The 23132-nt window shown below is 56.9% G+C and overlaps 2 protein-coding genes across 5 annotated transcripts in view; one reads left to right on the top strand and one right to left on the bottom strand.

Moving 5' to 3' along the window:
* NIBAN2 (niban apoptosis regulator 2) overlaps nt 1-19221 on the top strand; it is a 51999-nt gene extending 32778 nt beyond the window's left edge. The window contains exons 3-14 of the mRNA XM_019636582.1: nt 3304-3432; nt 5403-5508; nt 6712-6879; nt 11393-11508; nt 12101-12205; nt 12296-12458; nt 14019-14206; nt 15140-15295; nt 15824-15940; nt 16173-16280; nt 16470-16581; nt 17041-19221. Coding sequence (XP_019492127.1) covers nt 3304-3432; nt 5403-5508; nt 6712-6879; nt 11393-11508; nt 12101-12205; nt 12296-12458; nt 14019-14206; nt 15140-15295; nt 15824-15940; nt 16173-16280; nt 16470-16581; nt 17041-17651 — 2079 coding nt within the window. The 3' untranslated portion in view covers nt 17652-19221. The remainder of the gene's footprint in view (nt 1-3303; nt 3433-5402; nt 5509-6711; nt 6880-11392; nt 11509-12100; nt 12206-12295; nt 12459-14018; nt 14207-15139; nt 15296-15823; nt 15941-16172; nt 16281-16469; nt 16582-17040) is intronic.
* Nucleotides 19222-20888: 1667 nt separating this feature from the next.
* The window catches only part of LRSAM1 (leucine rich repeat and sterile alpha motif containing 1), a 38497-nt gene continuing 36253 nt past the window's right edge, over nt 20889-23132 (bottom strand). For all 4 annotated transcript variants that reach the window (XM_019636605.1, XM_019636594.1, XM_019636611.1 and 1 more), the window contains 2 exons: nt 22918-23063; nt 20889-21707 (listed from right to left, as the gene is read on the bottom strand). In XM_019636605.1, coding sequence (XP_019492150.1) covers nt 21582-21707; nt 22918-23063 — 272 coding nt within the window. In that variant the 3' untranslated portion in view covers nt 20889-21581. The remainder of the gene's footprint in view (nt 21708-22917; nt 23064-23132) is intronic.

Raw genomic sequence — 23132 nt, 5'->3', positions numbered from 1 at the left:
ACAGAAAAGGCTGAGAAGGCTCCACACTGGGATTTTTGTTTCATTCCACTCCCACCCTCCCCCAAAACCAAGTAGCTAAAAATGTGCCTATTTACCTTGAGACCAAAGGGGCAGGAGCTGGCGCCACTTGACCTGGCCTTTAGAATTTATTACCGTTTGGTGTCTTCTCAGCTGGAGGCATTAGCTCAGGGGGGTGGGAGAGCTGTTGATGAGAAAAGGGAGTACCCTGAGGGAGAGACAGATGGTCCATAGTCGGACACACTGACTGTGTCAGGCCAGGTGATGGGGCCACGCTGCCCTTGCTGTCCCAGCAGACGGGAGACAGAGAGTGAACAGCCGTTTACACAATCAAGTGTGCAGTATGAAAGAGATGACAGGGTGAGCTCTGACAGTGAGGGCCTCACCTCATCTGTGTGGTTCACGAGCGCTTCCTGAAAGAAAGGCTATCTCAGCTGAGGCCCTTATGGGAGAAGGACTATCAGACCAAGGCGATGGCACATGCAGAGGCCCGGAGCTGAGCCTTTAAATGGCTTGCCCGGGCTGGTGGAGACAGAACTAGAGCTAGGTTTCAGGTTTCTAGTCAAGGGATCTTTCTTCCTCTTCCCTCAGCTTACTTGGGGTGGAGGGTAGGTCAGGGCTGTGTGTCAGATGCTCTCAGAGCATCACATGTCCCTTTGATTTTGGACCCCCAAAATACTGGTCCCCTGGTGTGATGGCAACCTCCCATCACACTTGTTAGGAGGTGTCCGAACAACAGAGGGCAGAGGTGCATGGAGATGCGGCCTGGCCTGGGTGTCTGGCAGGTGCACACCTGTGTGATCGGAAAGGAGGCCTTGGACCCAGCCCAGGTTGAGCTGCCTTGAGTGGGCAGAGCTGGAATTGCCCCCCCTTTTTGGAAAGAAATGTCACAGGGAGCCAGGGCCTAATAACCCAGAGAGAAGCGAGGGCCAGCTGACAGCACTAAGCTTTTACTCTGCATGAAACATCCCTTTAACACTCACATGGGTGCGTATTCATTGTAGGAAAACAGAATTAACACATAAGTAAGAAAAATAAAATGAAATCACCCACAATCCCTGAAAAGCTGGGATTATTGGTCCCATTTTGCCACTCAGGTAACTGGCCATCATGGTAATAATATAATAATGGAAATAATAATAACCATCTCCATAATATTAATTGTTTTTATTAGGAACAATAATAAAAAAATAATACAATAAAAATAGCAATAGTCGTAATAAAAACAGAAATAATAATAAAAACAGCGCAGGTGTTTTTTGCGGGCACGGTTCATCCAGCTGGCACGACTCCGCTGTCTGAGGGACTCGGATTCTGTCCGCATCACAGCTGCGGATGCTGAGGCTTGGAGAGGTGGCGTCACTTGTCCAGGCTCCCCTGGTGTGGGCAGTAGAGCTGTGGCTGGAACCCAGGGTCTGTGCTCCGGCCATCTACCACCCACTGAAGATTCCCACCGCGTCATTGGAGAGCTTTGCAGAGTCCAAAATATTTTGCCTGGGCTGTCGGTTGCATTTTGTTTCCCGCAGGCCTTCCCATGGAAACACAACTCTGCCATTTGAAAGTCTTAAAAATAAAACCCAAACCCGCAACCAGCCACCCATTACTGGCTGCTCAGAATCTGGGGGTGGACTAGGGGTTGGGGTTCTGAGCCTGACTGGGCCTGGGAGGGCCTGCCTGGGCGGTCAGCTGTGCGCTTAGGCACAGCCTCCCCCTGGCCCCGAGTCAGGCTCCCGCCCTAAGCAAAGGCCTGGGGCATTGAGGGTCTTAGCAGGGTGTCAGGACAGCTGTAGCTGGAATTGTTCTAGAAGATCTGGGCATTGAGAGGTGGGTTGAGAGCAGGTCCTGGTCTAAATATAGACCACTCAACAGCAGCTTTGTGACTTGGGTAAAGCCCACTGTGCGTGGGGGTGGGGGTGGTAGTGGTAAGGGGAACCATTTTCTTTTCCTGTAAATATTTTTATCCCTGGGTAGGAAGCAGTCTGTGGGGGTCCTATTGTTTGAGTACAATGGGCCCTCATTTTCCAAGAATGGTTTGGCATTTCCCCTTGAAGAGTAGCTGGGAGGTTGCTGGGCAGAGGGGGCTGCGTGTGAAAAGCCAGGCCTGGGGGAGGCAGAGGGGGTGGCTTGGGAGGGGCTGCTCACATGTGACTCCCCGAAACACAGCAAGGAAGCTAGGAAGTGTTAGGCACCACTAACATAATGCTTTCTCCCATTATTGCATGATACATGTTTCTTTTTGCAAAAGGCACACATATTTATTGTAGAACAGATAGAAGCTGCTGAGAAAGCGAGGAACCCTGGACTGTCCGAGCTCCTTGCCGCCAGGAGGGAGCTCTGTCTCCTTTCCTGAAGCTTCCCGGTACTGACCTATTCAGGAAGCACTCTCTCAGGATGGCCACCCCCCACCCCCATCCTCCCTAAACAAGTCAGTCGTGGAGCTGGGAGACTGACCCAGACTGATCAATCTTAACAGTGGTCATGGTGGCTCCGGGTATTGTGCGCTATGTGCACTGCCTGCCAGGTCCCCGCTGCCTGCGTGACCTTTGTCAGCGTTTATCGCACGGAATCCTCGAGATACCTTGATGAAGTCAGTGCTGTCGCTGTCCCCATTTCCTGAGGCTCAAAGAGGTGATATGACGGGCCCTAAGTCACACTGAGTCAGAGGTAGAGTCAAAGCTCAGGCTTTGCAGGAATGTCTGGGTGTTCCCGCTGCTCACGCTGGTCACACATCGAACCCTCCAGACTGAGGCCCGCTCCACCCCCACTCAGATTCCTGGAGACCATCCTGTCAGTTGTCAGAGCTGGGCAGGCTCTCTGGAGCCACCTTGGTCAAGTGTTTGTTGCCCCGAGGAGAAACGGAGCCCCAGGCGCTTCACTGGCCTGGTCTGTGAGCGTGTCCCCTCTGCTGGGGGGACTGCCCTGTACCCTTGCTGTAGCGGGGATGGATGGGGACGCAGCTTGCTGCAGACTCCAGAGAGTTCCAGACCCGTTCTGAGGTAGCTGTACCTGCCTAGGGCCAGGATAGAGGATGGTCTTGTCTGGGTTCTGAATCATGGTGTCTGGCCTGGGTTCAAGTCCTGACATCATCGCTGCACCTCCCGGACCCCGGGAAAGTCCCTTCACTGCCCTGTGCCTCACTTTCCTCATCTGCCGAGTGGGTGAGACGCAGCCCTGCCTCGGAGGCCTTCGTGGGTGAGCACGCAGGCGCCACAGGCCAGGCTGTCACCGTCTCGGAGGACCCCGTTCCCTTGCCGTCGTCACTCCCTGCTCCCTTCCCTCCCACAGGTGCCGCTGGATGAGCGCATCATCTTCTCGGGAAACCTTTTTCAGTACCAGGAGGACAACAAGAAGTGGAGGAACCGCTTTAGCCTCGTGCCCCACAACTACGGGCTGGTGCTCTACGAGAACAAAGTGGTGAGGCCGCCACCCCATCCTGCGTCCGGTGCCCGCACTGAGCCCCGAGCTCCTCCCGGCCTCAGCCGGGTCTTCCCCTTCTCCTCAGCTTCCTGCTCCCCCAGCTGTGCTCCTCCACAGTAGTCATCACGCACACCCCCTGCTCCTAGCCTGAGACTCCAGACCCCCACCCTCACCCTGCCACCCAGCACCTCAACTCCACCCCACCAGGACCCGAGCAGGACCTCAGCACCCTCCCAACGCCCCAAACCTGCTTGCGCACGGTGCCCTCTCCATACATTTCATCCATCCAGGTATCTCTCTCTCTGGCTCCCCGTGACCAACTCACTAGCTCCTCCCCGTTCTTCTAGATCTCTCTGTTTCCAGGGCCCTCCCGTGCCCAGGCCTCCTCCACCTCGGCCTCCAGGGGCCTTCTGCTGCTCAGCTCCTGTGACGGGCGTCCCATCCTTGCTCTTCAGCCGTTCCCTGCCCCGCGTCCCCCTGGGCGGTGGTCCTATCTTCTTCTTTCCTGCCCTGCGGAGGGCAGCTGTGTCCTGCTGAGTGTCCTTATCTTTGCCTTGGGCCTTGGGGCAGCCCCACCTGGTTGAGTCACAGACCCAATTTCTTCTACTGGATATTTCTGTAGAGCAGCCAGAGGACAAGCTTGGGCCCTCTGTTTCAAGGCAAATCTGTGCTCGAGGAACAGAGTCAGGGGCAACCGGCTGCTCCAGGGCGGTGGTTCTCAAATGGCATGGGAGTCAGGAATCACCTGGAGGGCTGGTTAAACAACAGGTTGCTGGTCCTGCCCCAACTTGACCCATGCATGGAGTGAGGTCAAGAGTTTGTATTTCTAGGGCGGCCGGTGAGCTCAGGTGGTGAGAGCCCAACGCTCATAACATCAAGGTTGCCCGTTCGATTCCCACATGGGCCACTGAGATGCGCCCTCCACAACTAGAGTGCAATAACTACTCGACTTAGAGCTGACGGGTCCTGAAAAACACATTGTTCCCCAATAAAAATATAACACATACACACACACACACACACACAAATAAATAAATAAAAGGAATTTACATTTCTAACAAGTTGTAGGGTGCTGTTGATGCCGCTGATGACTTGGGACCGACCACACCTGGCAAATGAGCGCCCTAGAGGTTCCAGCCCCTCTCAAGAAATGTGCTGAGTAGTGACACCTAGTGGCAGAGTGCAGCATGGCAGCCCTGCTGTATGAGCAACTGCAGAAGAGCCACTTTTCTCCCCACTGGTGTAAGACAGCAGTGCCCAGACCTAACTCTCCTCCAAAGGCGACTTGTGTGGTTTCTCAGAACCTGGGCTTTGGTGGATAGTTCAGGGTTATGGTCAAAGACCCTGGGCTCCATAGGCTGACAGGCCAGGTTCATGTCCTAAGTTCCTGCTTGCCTGCTGTGTGAACTTGTGGCTAATAATGGTACCCACCTGTTGGATTGTGAGACTCTGTGAAATGAAGCATGCAGTGCCCATAGCACAGGGCCTGGTATGTAATGAACGCTCAGTTAGTGGAAGCTGCTAATAAGAGGCAGTAGTAGCGATAGTGACAGTGACAATAATCTCGACATGCTTACTTGTCCTTGCTGTGCCAGGCACTGTGCTAATCATTTTATGTAGATTGCCTCACTCTGTCCTCACACAGCCCTGTGAGGTAGGAACTGTGATTACCCTGGTTTTATAGATGAGGAAACAAGCATAGGAGGTGAAGGAGCCTTATCCTTGGTGTCACACAGATGGTAGTGGAGCCAGCCAGGGTTTGAGCCCAGAGCCTGAGTCCAGGTTAACTCGACTGTTGGTCAGACTCCTCTTCCTCGTCTGTCTTCTTCCTTTCTTCCTCCTCCTCCTCCTCCTCCCCACCTTGGGCAGGCAACACTGGGTAGGTTCCTGGAGCCAGAGTTGGAGATGGGTTTCCACTTGGCCACACGTGTAACCCCTAGGGACCACCTCTCTCGCCCCCTCCTCAGGCTTATGAGCGGCATGTCCCACCCCGAACTATCATCAACAGTGCAGGCTACAAAATCCTCACCTCCGTGGACCAGTACCTGGAGCTTGTTGGCAACTCTTTACCAGGTAAAGGAGCACCCAACCCAGGCCAAAATGTCCTGTGCAGACCCGGGGATTTGGCTAGCGGAGAGGGCAACCCTGATCCCGGAGCTCCAGGTTCTACTTTTGCAGAAAGACCAACTGGGCCTAGATAGCTGGTGGCCTTACCTGAGGCCTCGCAGTGAATCTGGGCTGGACCCGTGTGTGGGCCCCACCCGAGTACCCTGCTTTCTGAACCTAACGATCACAGCTGTGAAATGGGGATCTCACTGTCTGTCCTTTCTCTTCCCTGAGTCCTTGCGAGATGCCCAGGAGAAGATGATAGAGGTGACCCCGCTTTGTAAACTGCTGAGTCAGTACTGCATTTGTGAGGAGTTATTCTCGGCACCCTGTTTCCACTCCACCCTGTCACAGACTCCCAGAAGCTTTATAGGAACACATCTGCCTCTCAGATGATCCCAGGGAAACTAAAGGGTGGGCAGGGAGATGCTGGGGGTGGGGTGTGTGCCCCGAGATGGGACTTGGGGCTGAAGCGCCCCCGTGTGGCAGAGGGTGCAGCTGGAGGCGGCACTCCTGGATTCCAGCCCCCACCCTGGCTTTGTTTTTGCTGTCTTGGGCAACAGAGCACTGAGAGAACTGACCTTGGGGTATTGTGTAGACCCCATGAGGTGCTGTGTGCACCGAGCCCAGCACAGGGACGCAGACAGAGCCAGGGTGCAAAGAAGAACTGTCATTGTCCTATTATTAACCATAGTGGCGAGGTCATAGCTTAGGACCACTTATCTTGCTGGATCTCGAATATCCATGCAGTCAAAATGGAGAGAGAAAAATCCCCTTTTATTTATTCTCTATCCTCCACCCCACAGCCCCCCCCCCCTTGGACATTTAAACCACATTTTGGCCTCCACAGATAAAATTCGAAGGAAACCCGAGAAGGTAATGCTTGGCCTTTGTACCCGAGGGCCCTGACCCTGCGTTATTTGTGCCTCACACACGGGGTTTAGAACCTTCCCCAAGAGGGAGTGCATTACCAGCTCTAAGACATGGGTCTAGACAGATGCCAGGGGATGCTGAGGCCCCTAAGGCGATTTGGCTCAAGGATGCTACCTCTTCACCAACTCGCTGGTTACCCCAGGACAGGCAGACCCTCTCTGGGCCTGAGCCTGCCTCTCAGATCAGGACTCTGGGAAACTGCAGAGGGCAGCTGCTCAGAGGGTGCTGTCTCTATAGGGACCACATCAAAGTCGGGCGCCGCCCCCATCCTCAAGTGCCCCACGCAGTTCCCACTCATCCTCTGGCATCCTTCTGCGCGTCACTACTACTTCTGCATGATGACAGAAGCCGAGCAGGACAAGTGGCAGGCCGTCCTGCAGGACTGCATCCGGCACTGCAATAATGGTGAGTGGCCTTCAGGCTCTGGGGCTGGGGCGGGTGAGGAGCATCTCCTGGGTTACTGCTGAATGGTGACACCTAGTGGCTGAGTGCGGTGTGGCAACCCTGCTCTATGAGCTGCCCTCGTTTTCCTTCTGGGCTTGTAAGAAACCACTGTGACGCTACCCTTCACCTCCTTCCTTGATGAAAACAGTTCTGTGCTGCTCAGGAAAAAAAGTGGGCAATTGCTCTTTGGTTGCGCTTGTTATGCCCTTGGACCCTGGGTCACAGAATCACAGTGCTGATTCTGCCACTTTCTAATAATGTGACTTTAGAAGACCGACTTACCCCTGAAACGGGGATATAATCCCTCCTGTGTCTGAGGGGTTTGTGAGGATTCACAGTGAGAATGCACTCAATGCTTGTAAAAACAGATTTTTTTTTATTATATTATTTTTTCCCTTACCGCCGACCTCTAGGTAGTCTGGGAAGTTCACTTCCTCCCTCAGGGCCTCCGTGTTCTCATTGGTGAAGTTAAGAGGGCTCTTTCAGCTCACTCATTCATTCAACAAACACTTTTCGTGTCTGGGCACTGAGGATGCAATAAGGGAGGAAGATGTGGTCCCAGCCCCAGAGCTGCCAGCGGCCTGGTGAGGGAGACAGATGTTACACAGATGAGGACGCCAGGGGTGATGAGTCACAGCTGTGCTGGGTGCTGCGGGGAGCCACCTGGGGAGCCCTGAGGGTGTGAAGGTCCTGGTGGGGGGGTGCTGAGGGGAATCACGGTGGCTCCTGTGAGGAGGTGATGGTTCTGCTGAGACCTGAAGTTAGATAAACAGTCTTCCAGGAGAGCGAAGAGAGTTCCAGACAGAGGAGGCAGCGGCATGAGAGGAGGCCAGAGGCAGGGGCAGCTTAAAGGAGGAACTGCAGGAGGCCCTGAGGTGGAGAGGGGTGACCTGAAATGGGGCTGCAGGGGACACTGGGCTAGGTCAGGAGAGTCTTGTAAGGATCTAGGGATTTTGATCAGAAAGGCTTGTGATTGTCTCCTGAGGGTGGCTGGGACCCTGACTGTCTATCTGCACTTGGGGAAGGAACAACCCTGTCCTGGACCCCCAACTGCCTTCCTGGTGGCCTGGCCTCGGGGCAGCAGAGGGAGGCAGCTGTGCCCACCCCCACTCACCCTGCCAGCCTGGCACACCTTGGCTCAGCTCACACAGAGATGGACAGGTGGTGTGGGCATCCACACCTGTATGCCAGCAGCTGTGGTGACGCGGCTCACCCCACCCGTCCTTTTGATTCCCCAGAACCGCCTCTGCCCTGTTTGGAATCTGCCAGGCAGAGGAACCAGGTCTTCAGTCAGGCCAACCCCTGCCACCTGGGCCGGGCCCTGCCGCCCACAAAGAACCTCCTGTTCCCCGGTCCCTGGGGACTGTGGGGCCGGGACTGGGCGGAGGTGATCTGGGCTCTGGCTGCCTGGCCTGGGGCACCCTCTCCTCCGCCTCTCTGTCCCCCCACCTCCCCCAGCCCTGGCCCAGCTCCACACTCTCCAGGTTTCCAAGGCTAATGGCTGACCTGGCAGGGTGACCCCAGGCCACGTGGGGGATGGGGACAGAACAAGGTGAGGAAGAGTCACCATTCGGGACCCCGTGAGAGATGATAAACTGGGGCTTTGTAGGATTGTTGGGAGGAGTAAATGAGCTAGTGCTTGGCCCTGTGCCTGGCATATAGCGAGTGCTCAGCTGGGAGGCCAAGGGGAGCCCCTTGGGTGTGGGTGCTGCGGGCAGGAGGGCAGGAGGGGAGGAAGGGAGGACAGGGAGAGCTGTTGGGGGGTGGGGAGGAGGGGGGGAGAAGGGGTGTCCTGCAGCAGGAAGCTGTTCCAGAGCCGACAAGGCTGGTTTTAGCCAAGCCTTTCCTCTACCCTGAGCACTGTGGGAAAGTTCTCTGCTTTCTTCAGCTTGGAAGGCTGGGCCTGGAATTTGTGGAGCCTGGAATTGCTCACTCTGGGGGCTGCCAGGAAGTGGGGGGTGGGTGGGGAAGGAGGCCAAGCTGGGTGGATGCCAGTTCATCCCAGGGCCCCCCTCACATCCTGCATTCCTGGAGCAGCTGGGGGTGGCAAGAGGCTGCTGGGGCCCTGAGCTGAGCCCTGAGGGTGGGCCTGGGGTCCAGAGGTCAAGGCCTCTTCCTGTCTGCTGCCCAGGCCCGAGGAATGCAGTTTCCTTTCTCAGCCTGACCCTGAGGACCCCACAGGCAGGCAGGCAGTCTCTAGGTCTGGCTGGAGTTAGTGGGCCTTGGGTTCAAGCCCTGGTGTTGTCATCCTCTAGCTGTGTGTCTTCGAGCTAGTAATGGCTTCTCTGAGCTTCTTCTCGTTGGGAAAGTGGGGCTGAGAACAGCCGCTCCTCACAGGACTGTTTTGAGGACTACATGAAGGAATGCGTTCAAGGTCTTGAGGTGTCTACCCAGAGCCAGTGTTTAAGTCTGCTCTGGCGGCCATCACAAAGTCCCACAGGCTTAAACAATAGAAATGAATTGTCTCACAATTCTGGAGGGCTGGAAATGCAAGATTAAGGCGTCGGGAGGTTTGTTTTCTTCTGAGGCCTCTCTCCTTGGCTTGCAGAGGGCCGCCTTCTCCGTGCGTCTTTGCGTGGTCCTCCCTCTGTGTACGAATGTTTTCTGAGTCCAGATTTCCTTTTTGTCATAAGGACACTCGTCATATTGGACTAGAGCCCAGCCAAGTGACGTCATTTTACCTTCGTTACCTCTTTAAGTCCCTGTCTCAAAATAGTCACATTCTGAGGCACTGGGGGTTAGGACTTTAACCTATGAATTTAGGGGGACACAATTCAGCCCTTAACGGCCAGGCTCATGGGAATAGCTCAGCAGGGGTGCCTCATTTTTGTAAAACTCAGCAGCTCAGGCGTGCAGACTAGACATGCAGACTAGAGATGTCCTAGGGTCTGGCTGACTAGAGCCAGCGCCCAGAACATCAGCAGCTTCCTTCCTGCTGCCCCTGCCCTCTGCCTCACCTTCCTGCCACCTGGAAAGCGCCCCGGCCTGGCAGGCCTGGCATACCTGACTGATGCCTGTAGAATGTAAATGCCCTGACGCAGGAGAGGCTGCATGTAACACAGAGCCTGGATTTTCCGGGCAGAACCTGATCTCTGGGAGATTGTGCCCTTCCTGAGAGCCTGAGGGGGGTTCCTCCCCTAGCCCAGGTGGGTAGCACCGGCTGGAACACTCCTGCTCTGCTCCAGTCACTCCTACCTGATGTCAGGTCCCTGAAACGCAGGGGTGAGACTCCCCTCGTCCCCATTCCAGTCCAGGGAGCTGCCACTGCACAGATGGGGGCTGGGCCTCAGTTTGCCCACTGCTGAGCTACCTTCCAGCTCGGACAGGCAGTGATTCCTGCCATCAGCCGGATGTGGGAGGGGAGGGGCCCTCCCCACATGACAGAGGGGCTTTTTCTCTGTGGGGGTGACTCAGCCTGTAGTCATTGCATGGGGAGCTGGGGTTTTGGAGGCACAGGCTGGTGTTTCCCTTCCCTGGCTCTGGGGACGCAGCGGTCACAGGCACATGGCTGCCTGGCTCTGTGGTGTTTAACCACGTTCTTCCCTAAGTCTGATTTTGCAACTTCCTGCAGCTTGCCTCCCCAGCACCCAGGGGCTGGAGGTTCATCGACCCACCTCTCCAGCACAGGGGAGGTGGGCGAACTCATCTGGGCCACCGCCACCACCACCACCAACAAAAGTAGACATGGTATTTTCTAGTCAGATCTGGACACACAGCAGTGACTGAGGAGACCCAGGATCTGCCCACGGCAGCAAGACTGTTACTCAACTGTAGTTACTAGTCAAGTGCAATGCAGCGCCACGCTGGGGCTACACTGCGGTCCCTGGAGCCTCCCAGTGGGTGTGTGAGGCCAGACCGGGTCACAGTTGCCACTGTCCAGAAGGGGAAACTGAGTCCCTTTAGGGGTCAGTGATCCAGAACCAGGCTTGGCAAACCATGTGCCCTGGGCTGAGTTAGGCCACTGCCTACTGTTGTAACTCAGGCTCATTCACAGATGTCTGTGGCTGCTTCCGTGCATGCTGCAATGGCAGAGTTGAGCTGCGGCAGAGATCATCTGGCCTGCAAAGCTGAAAACATTTACTATCTGGCTCTTAGCAGGGAAAATTTGTAGGCCCCCGATGTAGAGAGTAAAGGGAGGGGGCAGGACAGCAATGAGGATCTTGGGGTACCTCTGGGGCCCCCTCTGCAGTGGCCTGACATCTGTGATGCAGGGTAAATGGCAGTGCCCATGTCTTGGGGTGGTTGGGAGGACTTAAGGAGATTCGGAGGAGGACTGCCTTGCTTCTGCGGGTGGTGGGTTATTATCGCTGCTGCTGGCACTGCAATTATCCCTGCCACAGTTACTACAAGGGCAGTGGGGGCGTGCATGGGTGCGCTCGCGTGTGCGTGCGCATGTTTGTCCGTCAGTCCGTTGGTCTTAGTGGAGGCCACTGGGCCATCCCACTGATCTCCTCTACATCCTTCTCCTGGGCAGGGATCCCTGAGAACTCCAAGGTGGAGGGCCCTGCATTCACAGACGCCATCCGCATGTACCGCCAGTCAAAGGAGCTGTACGGCACCTGGGAGATGCTCTGTGGGAACGAGGTGCAGGTGAGGCCAGGAGCGCTGACAGGGAGACTGCGGAAGTTACCTCAGGGGCCAGAGGGTGGGTCCGGGCACAGAGGCGGGGCTCGGGGGTGCTGCAGGTTTGGACAGAGACAACAAGCTCAGATTTGCACAAGTGGGGGCTGAGGTGGGTCATGCAGATAGAGATGCTTGTTATGTTGTTCAGTCATTTACGGAGCACCTGCCCTGGGCCAGGTTCTGAGGTGCCACTGTGACCAAGAGGGATGCAGCCCTGGCCCTCAGGGAGCTCTCTGTCTAGCAGGAGAAACAGACATTTGACAAATAAAAACACACACTTTCATGCAAGCGCAAGGGAGCAGAGGCGTGGTGTTCTAGACGGGGTGGCAGCATGTGCACAGGCCCTGCGGTGGGACCCCCGACACCTGAGCAGGACACCTGAGCACATAAGCTGGGACTTGGGGGAATGGTGCTCAGGAGGAAAGGGGGAGCGGGGTCACAGAGCAAAGGGCCAAACCCCGGGGAATAGGAACCTGAGTGGCTGGGCTTGATGGGACGTGCAGAGGAGCACACCTGGACGTGCTCCAATCCCTGCCCCGGCTGCGCCTCCCGGTTCTAGATCCTGAGCAACCTGGTGATGGAGGAGCTGGGCCCTGAGCTGAAGGCGGAGCTCAGCCCACGGCTGAAGGGGAAACCGCAGGAGCGACAGCGGCAGTGGATCCAGGTGGGTGGGCCTGGGCTTGGGGAGGGGGCTGGGGGCTTGCTGCTGCCCGGCACCCTCAGCCTGGCGCTGACCCCGAATCTCTGCCCACAGATCTCGGACGCCGTGTACCGCATGGTATACGAGCAGGCCAAAGCGCGCTTCGAGGCGGTGCTGTCCAAGCTGCAGCTGGCCCGGCCGGCCATGGAGGCGGTCATCCGCACTGACATGGACCAGATCATCACCTCCAAGGAGCACCTGGCCAGCAAGATCCGAGGTAGGCAGGCCACCCGCCATGCATGTCATCCTCAGGCTGACCTGCTGGGTCCACGGGCCCTCCAGGGACCTGGGCGGACCTCCTGTCTGTTTCATGAATCTGTGTGCATTTCACAACAATGACTTGATTTATCGGTTGTCTTAAAAAATCGAAATCAAATCTGAGCTGTTGCTTTTCTAACTCCTGTGAGTTGGTTTGTAGCTGTTATTTCTATAAACCCCGATCTTGAAGACCTAAATTTTTGTCAAGGAGGCTCAGCCTTCTGTTCATCTTCGGTCCATCACAGATTTCCACCACGTGTTGTTTTAGCAGACATCAGCTTAACTTTGTGATGACTCACTTTCACCAAGTCTGACTTTTCCGGGTCAGTTTATGCTCCTTTCTGTTCCCAGCCAGATGGGATCATTTCACTCCCTGTCACCGTAGCAAGTTGGCTGTGGGTAGTTTTAGCCGTCTGAGGGGTTATTCTCTACTAGCTGTATTCATTGTGAGCTGGATAGAGCACCGAGAGTTGACATTTATTTTGTGCAACAAACAACAGTGGTGGGGCAGAGGAGAGGGCGGGACATCAAAACACCCCAGGGTCAAAATGCTGTGGTCAGAATGTCCTGGAGCTGGTCCCTGCCCTTGGGGACACAGCCTTTTACATGGTTACACTGAGTCAGGCCACACCATGTCAGAGCAGGATCAAGCTCAGTGTTTGCAAAACCCAGAGGCTCACTGAATCCACTAAAGTGCTTTCCATTTTTTTTCTAAACAAAGGAGCAAGATCCTCAAAGATGTTTTTCTCCACCTCTAGCTATGCAGAAAGACTGCCACACCTTTGGATTAGCAGTTTTGTAGTTTCTTGCCATCACAGGTTCAGAAATATCAGGGTCCAATCTCCAGACTACCGTGTTATTTTGGATTTCTTTTCTTTATTAACTGTCTCTAGCATCATTGTTTGCTACTATTGTCACCAGTGGTTTTCTTTTTTCTTTCTTTTTTTTAATTGGGGAATTGGGGAGGGGGTCCAGCCAAGTTGTTGTTCTTCAGCCTTCGTTGTGGAGGGCGCCAGTCGCATTCTGGCTGCCCGTTGGCAGCTTGTGGCCTCTAAGCTCAAGGTGCTGTGTTATAATCTTAGTTGCGGGTGGGCGTAGCCACCATCCCATGTGGGGAGTGAACCAGCAGCAGCCTTGTTGTTAAGAGTGCACGCTCTATCCACTGAGCCATCCGGGCGGCAGCTCAGTTCAAGGTGCCGAGTTCAGTCTAAGTTGCAGGTGAGAGTAGCCCACCATCAAACAAGCAGTCTTATTATTAGGAGCACATGCTCTCACCAGCTGAGCCATCCTGCCACCTGTTGGCAGCTCAGCGGCAGCTCAACTCGGGCGCAGCTCACTGGCCCATGTGGGAATCGAACCGGAGACTTTGTTTCTCAGAGCTCGCGCTCTTAAGCCAACTCTCAACCAACTGAGCCACTCGGCCGACCCACCAGTGGTTTTCTTTAAAAACTAACCCAACAGCTTGCCTCCCGCCTCGGGGTCTGGGATGGTGCCAGCTAACTAGCTCCCCCGGGTGCAGGCTTCATTCTCCCTAAGGCGGAGGTGTGTGTCCGGAACCATGTCCAGCCCTACATCCCGTCCATCCTGGAGGCCCTCATGGTGCCCACCAGCCAGGGCTTCACTGAGGTGCGTGACGTCTTCTTCAAGGAGGTCACCGACATGAACCTGAACGTCATCAACGAAGGTGGCATCGACAAGCTGGGCGAGGTGAGGCTAGCCCCCACCCCCAGGGAGGGGAGCACCTCCTGGGTTGGGGTCAGGCTCCCCCTGTAACCCAGGGTGGCCGCGCCCCTCCTGGCATAACCTGTAAACAGAAGTTCTGAAGGGGCGAGTGCACGAAGCTGAAGCTGGAGCTGTTGGCTATCCTGGGGCTGGCAGTTAGAGGAAAGGGGGAACTTAACCCCTTCCAGCAGCCTTTATAAGCCAGGCGGGTTGCTACAATATCAAAGAACAGAGAGGGAGGGAGGGAAGGAGGAGGGGAGGAAGGAAAGGCCAGCTTCAGCTATGAGTAATGTAAGTGTCGAGGCAGAATTAAATACATGTATGCCATTTCACGTACCCCACAAATGGAGACAGCCCAGCTCTCTCACTCTTCCTCAGTTATTTGGTTCTTGGGTTGAGTGTCCTTCCACAGACCCCATATTGGGGTCCTTGGCTGCCTGGAGTCCCTCAGAGTGGTCAGGTGCAGATAGAATTGATCCCGTCATCTTAGCCTCCTTTTCCATACCTCAAATTGGAGAGTCCACAGACAATAATCACAGAAAGTAAGAACCAGAAAGGACCTTAGAAATCATGAAAAACCATCTCTTGATGTTGAGGTTGGGGAAACTGAGGCTCAGAGAGGGTGAGTGACTTGCCCAAGGTCACCCAGTGCCCCAGAAGGGACAAGAACTCTTCTCGCAGGCTGTGCTGCTGGACCACGCCCCTCCTGCCTTCAGATCCTCCTTCCTGTTCCAGGGTTTCGGGTCCTCTGGGGCTTGCCCTGTGGGCACCCCCCCCTCCTCAGGAGGCCGTGCCAGGTGCCAGGACTAGCCCCAGGGCTTGGACTCTGAGGGCCCAGGCATGGTGCGGGTCTGTGGGGGCTGCCTGTCCACGCAGGCAGCCCCAGCTCAGGTCCCACGCGTCCCTTCCTCCCTGCAGTACATGGAGAAGCTGTCCCAGCTGGCCTACCACCCCCTCAAGATGCAGAGCTGTTATGAGAAGATGGAGCCGCTGCGGCTCGACGGGCTGCAGCAGCGTTTCGATGTGTCCAGCACATCCGTGTTCAAGCAGCGAGCCCAGATCCACATGCGTGAGGTGGGCCCGAGGCAGCTGCCCCAGCACACCCCACACCCTGCTCACCCCACAGCGCCTTCCACAGTCCCTATCTCCTGAGAGAGCCCCCCCACTTTATTTCCTGACCACACCCTCACGTGCCAACTACAGCCACGCTCAGCTCCTGCTCTGGTCTCGTGTGTGCCCCCATCTGCTTGGAACACCTGTCCCTCCATTCACCTGGCTAATTTGGACTCATCTTTTAGGTCTCGGCTTAGAGACCCCTTCCTCCGGGAAGCCCTCCTTGCTCGCCAAGCCCTTTCCTACCGGGCCCAGGACCCTTGCTTCCTGTCTCCTTGAGGCAGGGAAGGCCCCAGTGCCCAGCACTGTGCGAGCACACAGTAGATGCTCAGTAACGATGTGAGGGCGTGAGCACAGTGAAGGAGCAGACAGGCCGCCCACTCCTCCCCTGGAGGCCTGGGGCAGCTGGCTGCGGAGCCCCTTGGAGGCATACAGGAAGGGGCTGTGGTCACTCCGGGACCTTCACGTGCCCCATGGTGTGCTCCACAGCAAATGGACAACGCCGTGTACACCTTCGAGACACTCCTGCACCAGGAGCTGGGGAAGGGGCCCACCAAGGAGGAGCTGTGCAAGTCCATCCAGCGGATCCTGGAGCGGGTGCTGAAGGTCAGTGGCCCCGCCCCCTGGCGCTTGACCTGTCCAAGTGTGGCCAAGCCCTGAACCCAGTCCCCGGGCTGGTGCCAGGATTGTTGTCCCTATGGAAGGTGCCACCCACCCCCTTGCACAGACGAGGAAGCTGAGGCTCAGGTCAGACCACCGGCCTTCCATTCTCCTGCCGGGGGCCAGTGGGGCCCCCTGACCTGGAACCCTCCCCCCCCCGTCCCCTCTTTCCCGGCAGAAATACGACTATGACAGCAGCTCCGTGCGGAAGCGCTTCTTCCGGGAGGCGCTGCTGCAGATCACCATCCCGTTCCTGCTCAAGAAGCTGGCCCCCACCTGCAAGTCGGTGAGTGTGCCCCGGCCCCCCCCCCTCAGCAGCAGCCTGCTGCAGGCTCTCGGCCCCGGCCCCCTCCTGGTCCCTGAGAGCCAGAATGGGCCTGATGAGTGGCCCTGGCGGGGTGGAGCCTGAAGGCCCTCGCTCTGCCGGCCGCCCTGACCACCCCTCTCTCTGCCCTATGCCCGCCCCACCCGGCAGGAGCTGCCCCGGTTCCAGGAGCTGATCTTCGAGGACTTTGCCAGGTTCATCCTGGTGGAGAACACATACGAGGAGGTGGTGCTGCAGACGGTCATGAAGGACATCCTGCAGGGTGCGTGGTAGCCCCGCCCCCGGGACGGAGGGCTGCAGAGCTGGGTGGGGTCTCCTTGCCGCCTTTGGGATTTTTATGGCCAGGAGAGTGATGGAGGCAGCTGCGGGGTCGGAGAAGCTGCAAAGGAAAGCATGGGACTTATGCTGGTGGGCTGGGCTAGACCCACGGTCAGTTATGTGGCCCCAGGAGGGTGGCATCATGTCTCCATTTCTTTGTGGGTCCTTGGCATTTCAGCGAGTGTCAGATGAGTGACAGAATGACACGGTGGATACCGGTCTGGTCTTGGGGTTAGGGACACAGCCTCTTCCTAGCAGCGAGGCCTGGAATAGATCACGTCCCAGTCATGACACCTGAGGCCCCTGGGGGATGATGCTGGTCGTATTTGGGCACAGTGTCAGGTGTGGTGGCAGCTGTGGTCCCCGTGGTAAGTGTCCTGACCCCATCCCTTTGGCCCCGCAGCTGTGAAGGAGGCTGCCGTGCAGAGGAAACACAACCTGTACCGGGACAGCGTGGTCTTGCACAACAGCGACCCCAACCTGCACCTGCTGGCTGAGGGCACGCCCATTGACTGGGGTGAGGAGTATGGTGGCAGCGGTTGTGGTGGCGGCAGCAGCAGTGGGGACAGCGGCAGCCCCAGCCCCCGTGTCCCAGAAGCAGCCACCATCTCGGAAAAGCGACGGCGTACCAAGCAGGTGGTGTCCGTGGTCCAGGACGAGGAGGCAGGGCTGCCCTTTGAGGCTGGCCCGGAGCCACCATCACCTACATCCCTGGGCAGTGTCACTGAGCTCCGTGGCCTGCTGGCCCAGAACCTGCGGGCTGAGAGCCCCCCGCCGGCCGGCCCCCTGCTCAACGGGGCCCCCGTGCAGGAGTGTCCCCAGCCTGTGGTCACCCCCAAGGCCTCCTCACCACCTGCCTCGCCCCTCCGGCAACTCCTGCCTGGAAAGGCTGCGGACCTTGAGCCTCCCAAGCCCAGTGACCAGGAGACCGGGGAGCAGGTGTCCAGCCCCGGTGGCCGTCCCGCCATCCACACCACCACTGAGGACAGCGCAGGGGTGCAGACTGAGTTCTAGGCTGGTCGCCCCCCGAGCTTCTGTTGGACAAGGCACATGGGCCCCTCCCTCCGAGGCTTTGGCAGGCTTGGCTCCAGGCAAGAGGACCGGATCTGTGCCTCTGGGTGGAGGTGGCTGGGCAGGGACGGGCCCACCTGAGTCACTTTATTGGGTTCGGTCATACTCTGTTGCTCCCTGTTTTCTCTTCTGTGGGGTTTCCTCTTTGTGCTGGGGGCTGAGCACAGCTGAGGGGGCTGGGGAGCACCCGGTGGCCCCAGTGCCCTGGGTCCTCTCTTCCTGCCCTTCCTCTGTGGCCTGTTTCCCTCATGGGTCTTGCCATCCTTGCAAAGAGGGAGGTAAAGGCATTGTCTGCTGTGACTCAGAGCCCATGAATTCTCTCCCCTCTCACCAAGGGCTCATTGGAACCAGGAACATGGAGTGCTGAGGCCCATCCCTGGGCCCCACTCCCCTCCCTGCTCTTCCCAGCTGGGCCCAGAGGCCAGTTTCGGAGTGGACCCTGGCCCCATTTTCCCCACCCCGGGTGAGGGGAGATGCAAGGAGGGGGTCTTCAGGCTAGAGCCAGGCTGGGAGGTGTTGGGGGGAAGGGTGCCTCATGAATGGGGCACCCGTGGGCCTGGGGATGCAATGAGAAAGGCCCCGAATGTGCTGGTCTGGGGAGAGGAGGTGTCAGAGAGCAGGGAGAAGGCCAGAAGGAGCGAGCCCTGCGGAGGCATTGCTGGGGGTGTGTGCGAACAGGAGGCAGGAGGGCAGAGGGAGTGTTGCGGGAAGCCAGACAGGCCTTCAGGCTGTCTCACCCCCACTTGTGGCCCCAGCTGTCTCCCGCTTGCTTGCTGGGATCCAGTCTTCAGGACCCTCCATCCCCCCTGCCCGTCGGTGCCCACACGCTGTGCTGGGGGAGGGTGGCACGATGCTCAGAGGCAGGACTTAGTGGGTGTGGATGCTATTCGGTCTTCTGCAGGTCACCTCCAAGGTACGCGCTGTCCATGGAGGGAGCTGGTGGGGCTCCCGAGGGGCCACGGCTCCCCAAGGCGCCGCTGGTGGCCTGAGGATTTGGGGTCAGGGTGGCTTGGCTCCTGCTGCCTGAGTCACCAAGTCATCGCACCCTGAAAAATCCAGGTCGCTTTCGAATATGAGTCACTTAGGGCCTGGCCGCCCTTCCTAAGCTTCTTGTTCTTGGGGGTGAGGGTAGAGCTGAGGCAACCCAGCCTGGCAGCCCCACACCCCTGCCCTGCTGCTTTGAGGGGGGGGTGGGCGGGGCATGAACTGACTCCATCAGGGTCCTCAGGGTGGGGCCCCCACCCAGTCCTGCATCCTCTGTCCCCTGGAGCTGCTTCCTGGGGCCCCAGCCTTGGACCCCCAGGATGTGTGGTGGTGGCTGGTGCTCAGGGCCCCCCAGCTTCCCCCAGCCCCAATCTCAAACATCTCACTAACCTTTTCTCAACACATTCCGTCTTAGGATGCTCTCTTTTAGTGCCTTCTTTGGGGATTTTCCAATCTTTCTTCCCAGATTGTATTGAAATATTATGCAAACTGTTTAAGCTTTTACTAATCAATAAATGCTTTATTTAAAGCCAGTGGCTTGTGTGTGGTGCCGGCAGGGGGCGACCTGGGCTGGAGACTGCGTTTAGGAGGCCTTGCACCTTGTCTTTCCGGGCTTGACCGAGTAGCTGTAGGGCCGAGTTACTACAGTACCCCACTTTACAGAGGAGGAAACCGAGGCTCAGAGAGACAATGTAGAGCATGGAGGTGGCGGGCCTGCCAGCAGCTCAAGCGACTTCCTTAGCTAGATCTGTTCAGGGTGCTCCTCAGGCAGCGAGGGCCGCAGCGAGGGCCACAGTGAGGCCACGAGGGGTGCCAGCAGCTTTCAGGCCCCTTGGCCCCGGGGCACCCACAGTGGGAGGGGGTCCTGGGCTCATGCTGGACCTAAACAGCAATGCCAGCGTTTTCAAGACTCCTGATCACACAGCTAGCAGTTACTGAGCACTCACTGTGGGCTACGCGCCTTACATGCTGCCTCGCAGCAGCTCTAGGAGGTGGTACCATCATCCCCATGTCACCAACATGTAAACTGAGGCCCAGGAAGGTGGGGAACCTTGGGTGAGGGCATGGGGCAAAGACACCTCCCACCCCCCACAAACTGGTGGGGATGGGTTGCCTCATCCATGGGTAAAAACATGTCCCTCTTATGGTAGCCATGGGGGACACTGGCTTCCCTGGTACCAGCCTGTCCACGATGGCTTGTTGACAAGGGCGGGGGTGCAAAACAGCAGGGACTGTGGGGCTGGGGACCAGATTCACCTGCAGTCCTGCCATTTCCATGGCAAGTTACTAGCTGAGCCTTAGGCTCCTTACCTATAAAAGGGGAACCGTCCAAATCCTCTCTCCCAGGGCCCAGTTAGGATTCAAGGAGACCTCCGTCAGGCCTCCAGGGTGGGGAGAGGGAACCATCCAGTTCCGGGGGTAAGAAGACATCAAGGGAAGAGGCCTGAGCTCCTGCCTGAAAAGCAGGACTCACACCACAAGAGGCCTTGGCCCACAGGATTGATGGATGGTCCCAATGAGGTAGGGAAACAGGCCCAGGGCTCTTTCTGCCACCCCTGTCTCCTGCATCCAGCTTGCTCTCCGCACAGTACCTGGAGTGAGCACTCAGTGCCCCCTGGTGGCCACCAATCTGCGTCAGCCCCATCATGACCCATATGGAATGGATAGGAAAATGAAGTCTGAAGGCTGGCCAGGGTCAGAGTTAGCTGGAGGCAGAGCCACAGTGCCCTGAGCAGGCCTGCCTCCAGCCGAGAGAAAAAGCTGCCCTTTGGCTCAAAACCACCGGCCAGAAAAGGCACAATAAATGTGCGACTCTACAGCAACAAGGTGGTGCATGGCTCCTGGAATTGTGCAATGAACGACCTGCACAACTGCATCGGTTCCAAACCCAGCACCCGTGCCCCAGCTGCACCCGTGTCCCAGGGCCCCTCAGCCTGGCTCACTCGTCTGGGATAACAACGGGGCATATACCACCGGCCTTACAAGCACAACCCACTCCAGCGGCCTCTCTGTGCCTTTCTCCCTGAGCCCCAGTCTCTCCACCTGCAAGAGGGGAGGTTCAGATACAGTCACATCCGGGACTGCCTCTACCTCCTCCCTCTCCTCCTGACTGAGGTGCAGCCCTCTCCCGGCCCCATCCCGGCCCTGGACCCTCCCCTCCCCAAGCTCCATCAGGACCCAGTGATGACTCTGAGGGAGCAGGCTGGAGGTGGGTTTATTGACGTTCCTGAATTGGGTCCGCAAAGCTCATTGCCTGCCCTGAGCTGCCTGGGGTGAGGGGGTGCGGGTCCATTTTAGCAGAGGGGCCCAGAATGTTGGGGAGCATGAGCGAGGAAGGTAAGGAAGGGCCCACATTGCTTGTGGCACAAGGCCTGCACAGAACACATGCCAGCCCGTCAGTCCAAGGAGGGCCTACGGTGGCCTGTGGCCACGCCGCACACCACTCCACCTGTGGCCTCCCCCCCCTCAGCCGGAGCCCTTCTGCACCCCCACCACCCCACCCAGGGGGATGGCACTGTCCGTGCTCCCCTGATGAGGACACCGAGGCTCCTGGGGAGGGGAGGGCAGAGCCACACTGGCCAGGACACTCAGTCCTGTGCTCAGATGGTGGCACAGCTGCCTCTCCATTCCCCAGACCCTGTCCTTGCGCCATGAGGGAGCCTCTCTCTCTCCATAGTAGTCAGGTCATCAGTCAGGAATACTCCCTGCCCCCCGCCTGGCCCAGGCGTGCTTGGAGATTGAGGGTCGGGGGCACCCTCTGGGGCTGTAGGGGAGGGCCCAGGGCACAGGGGGCTGTACCAGTCTGGCTAGAGCAGGGGGTGAGCTGGAGCCCTGGGCCGGCAGGTGGTACAGGTGGGGTCAGATGGGCCATGCCAGGCCGGGTGGCGCTCAGCTGCTGTGATAGACCCGCAGGCGCTGGACAATTTCCTGACGGCACAGCGGGCAGGTCCGTAGCGGCTGGCAGCACTGCTGGCAGCAGCAGACGTGGCCACAGTTGAGGAAGATCATCTGGGCCTGAGGAGAGAGAGCAGGAGCGTCTGGGCTCTGGCCTTGCCTGGTTTCCGGGGATGGGCAACTGAGTCCCAGCCTCTGGACCCCTTATTCTTTGCCTTAAAAACTTGATATTGTGGTCATCCTAAACCACTCAAACATCACGGAAACATATACCACAGCAAGTGAAAGTCTAGTCCTTCCTTCTGGTAGCACTTTGGTACTATTTCTCCATATTTTGTTAAAAATCTATAAATACCCACAAGCCCCCACCCCTTTCTAACTGGGATTATATTTTCTGATGTTTCACTGCTTGCTTTCTTTGTCTGCCGCCCATCTTGGACACTCCCCACGCCCGCTCTCGGGTGACAGCTGTGGTGCCCTCTGTGCAAGATGGTCCCATGTATCACACCACCAGCTCTGCCGTTGGATGTTATGGCTGTCCCCGTGTTTGTTTTCACGTGCGCGCGCTCAGCCCCTCAGTCTAAAATGGTTGCACCATTCTGGATCAGAGGCCACGGAGGTGTGTCTACACTTTGCTCAGCATTTCCTCTCTTTAGGAATTGATCCTAAGGAAATAATCAAGAGTGTGCACCCAACTTGGTTCAGGGCTGCTTGGTACAGCACTGTTCGCAATAACAAGAAACTGGAAGCCACCTATGGGGCCCCAAAGCAGAAATTTTCGTTAAATTTATAACGAGTCCCTCCACATCCTGGCATTCCCTGGGTCTGGTAAGGTTATGGGGTACTCAAATGCTGTAACATGGTCGCCTTTTGTCAGTAGGATGGCATGATAGAGGGAGGATTATAATTTTCTGAGCTATGTTGTTTAATTTTTTACAAGTTAATTGTGCTAAAGTTTTGTTTAAAAAGATTGTTTTAAAATAGACTGTTCAGCGGAAATTGTATTGTTATTTAACAACCTTGGAAATTTTCCTTAATGTATTTGTTAAGTAGGGTAAAAACCCTCTTTTGAAAAAAAAAAGAAAAAGGCCCAGAAAGTGATGTTAGCATTGGTCATATTTGGATCATGGGATTGGGGTCATTTTTATTTCCTGTTGTTTTTTTTTTGCTTTCCTGTATCTCCCACAATTTCTAATGAACACAGTATACTTACATAACTAGAAAAAAGTGTTTAGGAAGACTGCATGTGCCAGAAAGGCTTGGGATAGCAACAGGTAGGCAGGTGGGTAGAGGGTGGGCATGGGGGGAGGGCACTCCTGCCCTGACGTACCTCCCGTTCCAGGCACACGACGCATTCTGAGGTCTGCACCTCCAGTTCTGCAGGCGGAGCCGATGGACTTGCCGACTCAGGAAGCTCCTCGGGGGCCGTGGGCTCCAGGGCCCCAAGGACCTCGCCCTTGGGTGGTTTCAGCAGCTCTGTGGGGACCAGAGAGCCAGGGTCACTCCCAATGATCCCAACCCCTAGGGATGCTCCCGGCCCTGCCT

The sequence above is a fragment of the Hipposideros armiger genome, unplaced genomic scaffold, assembly GCF_001890085.2.
Source record: "Hipposideros armiger isolate ML-2016 unplaced genomic scaffold, ASM189008v1 scaffold_3, whole genome shotgun sequence".
Classification (NCBI taxonomy): Eukaryota; Metazoa; Chordata; class Mammalia; order Chiroptera; family Hipposideridae; genus Hipposideros; species Hipposideros armiger.
This window is presented reverse-complemented; position numbering and strand designations above follow the sequence as displayed.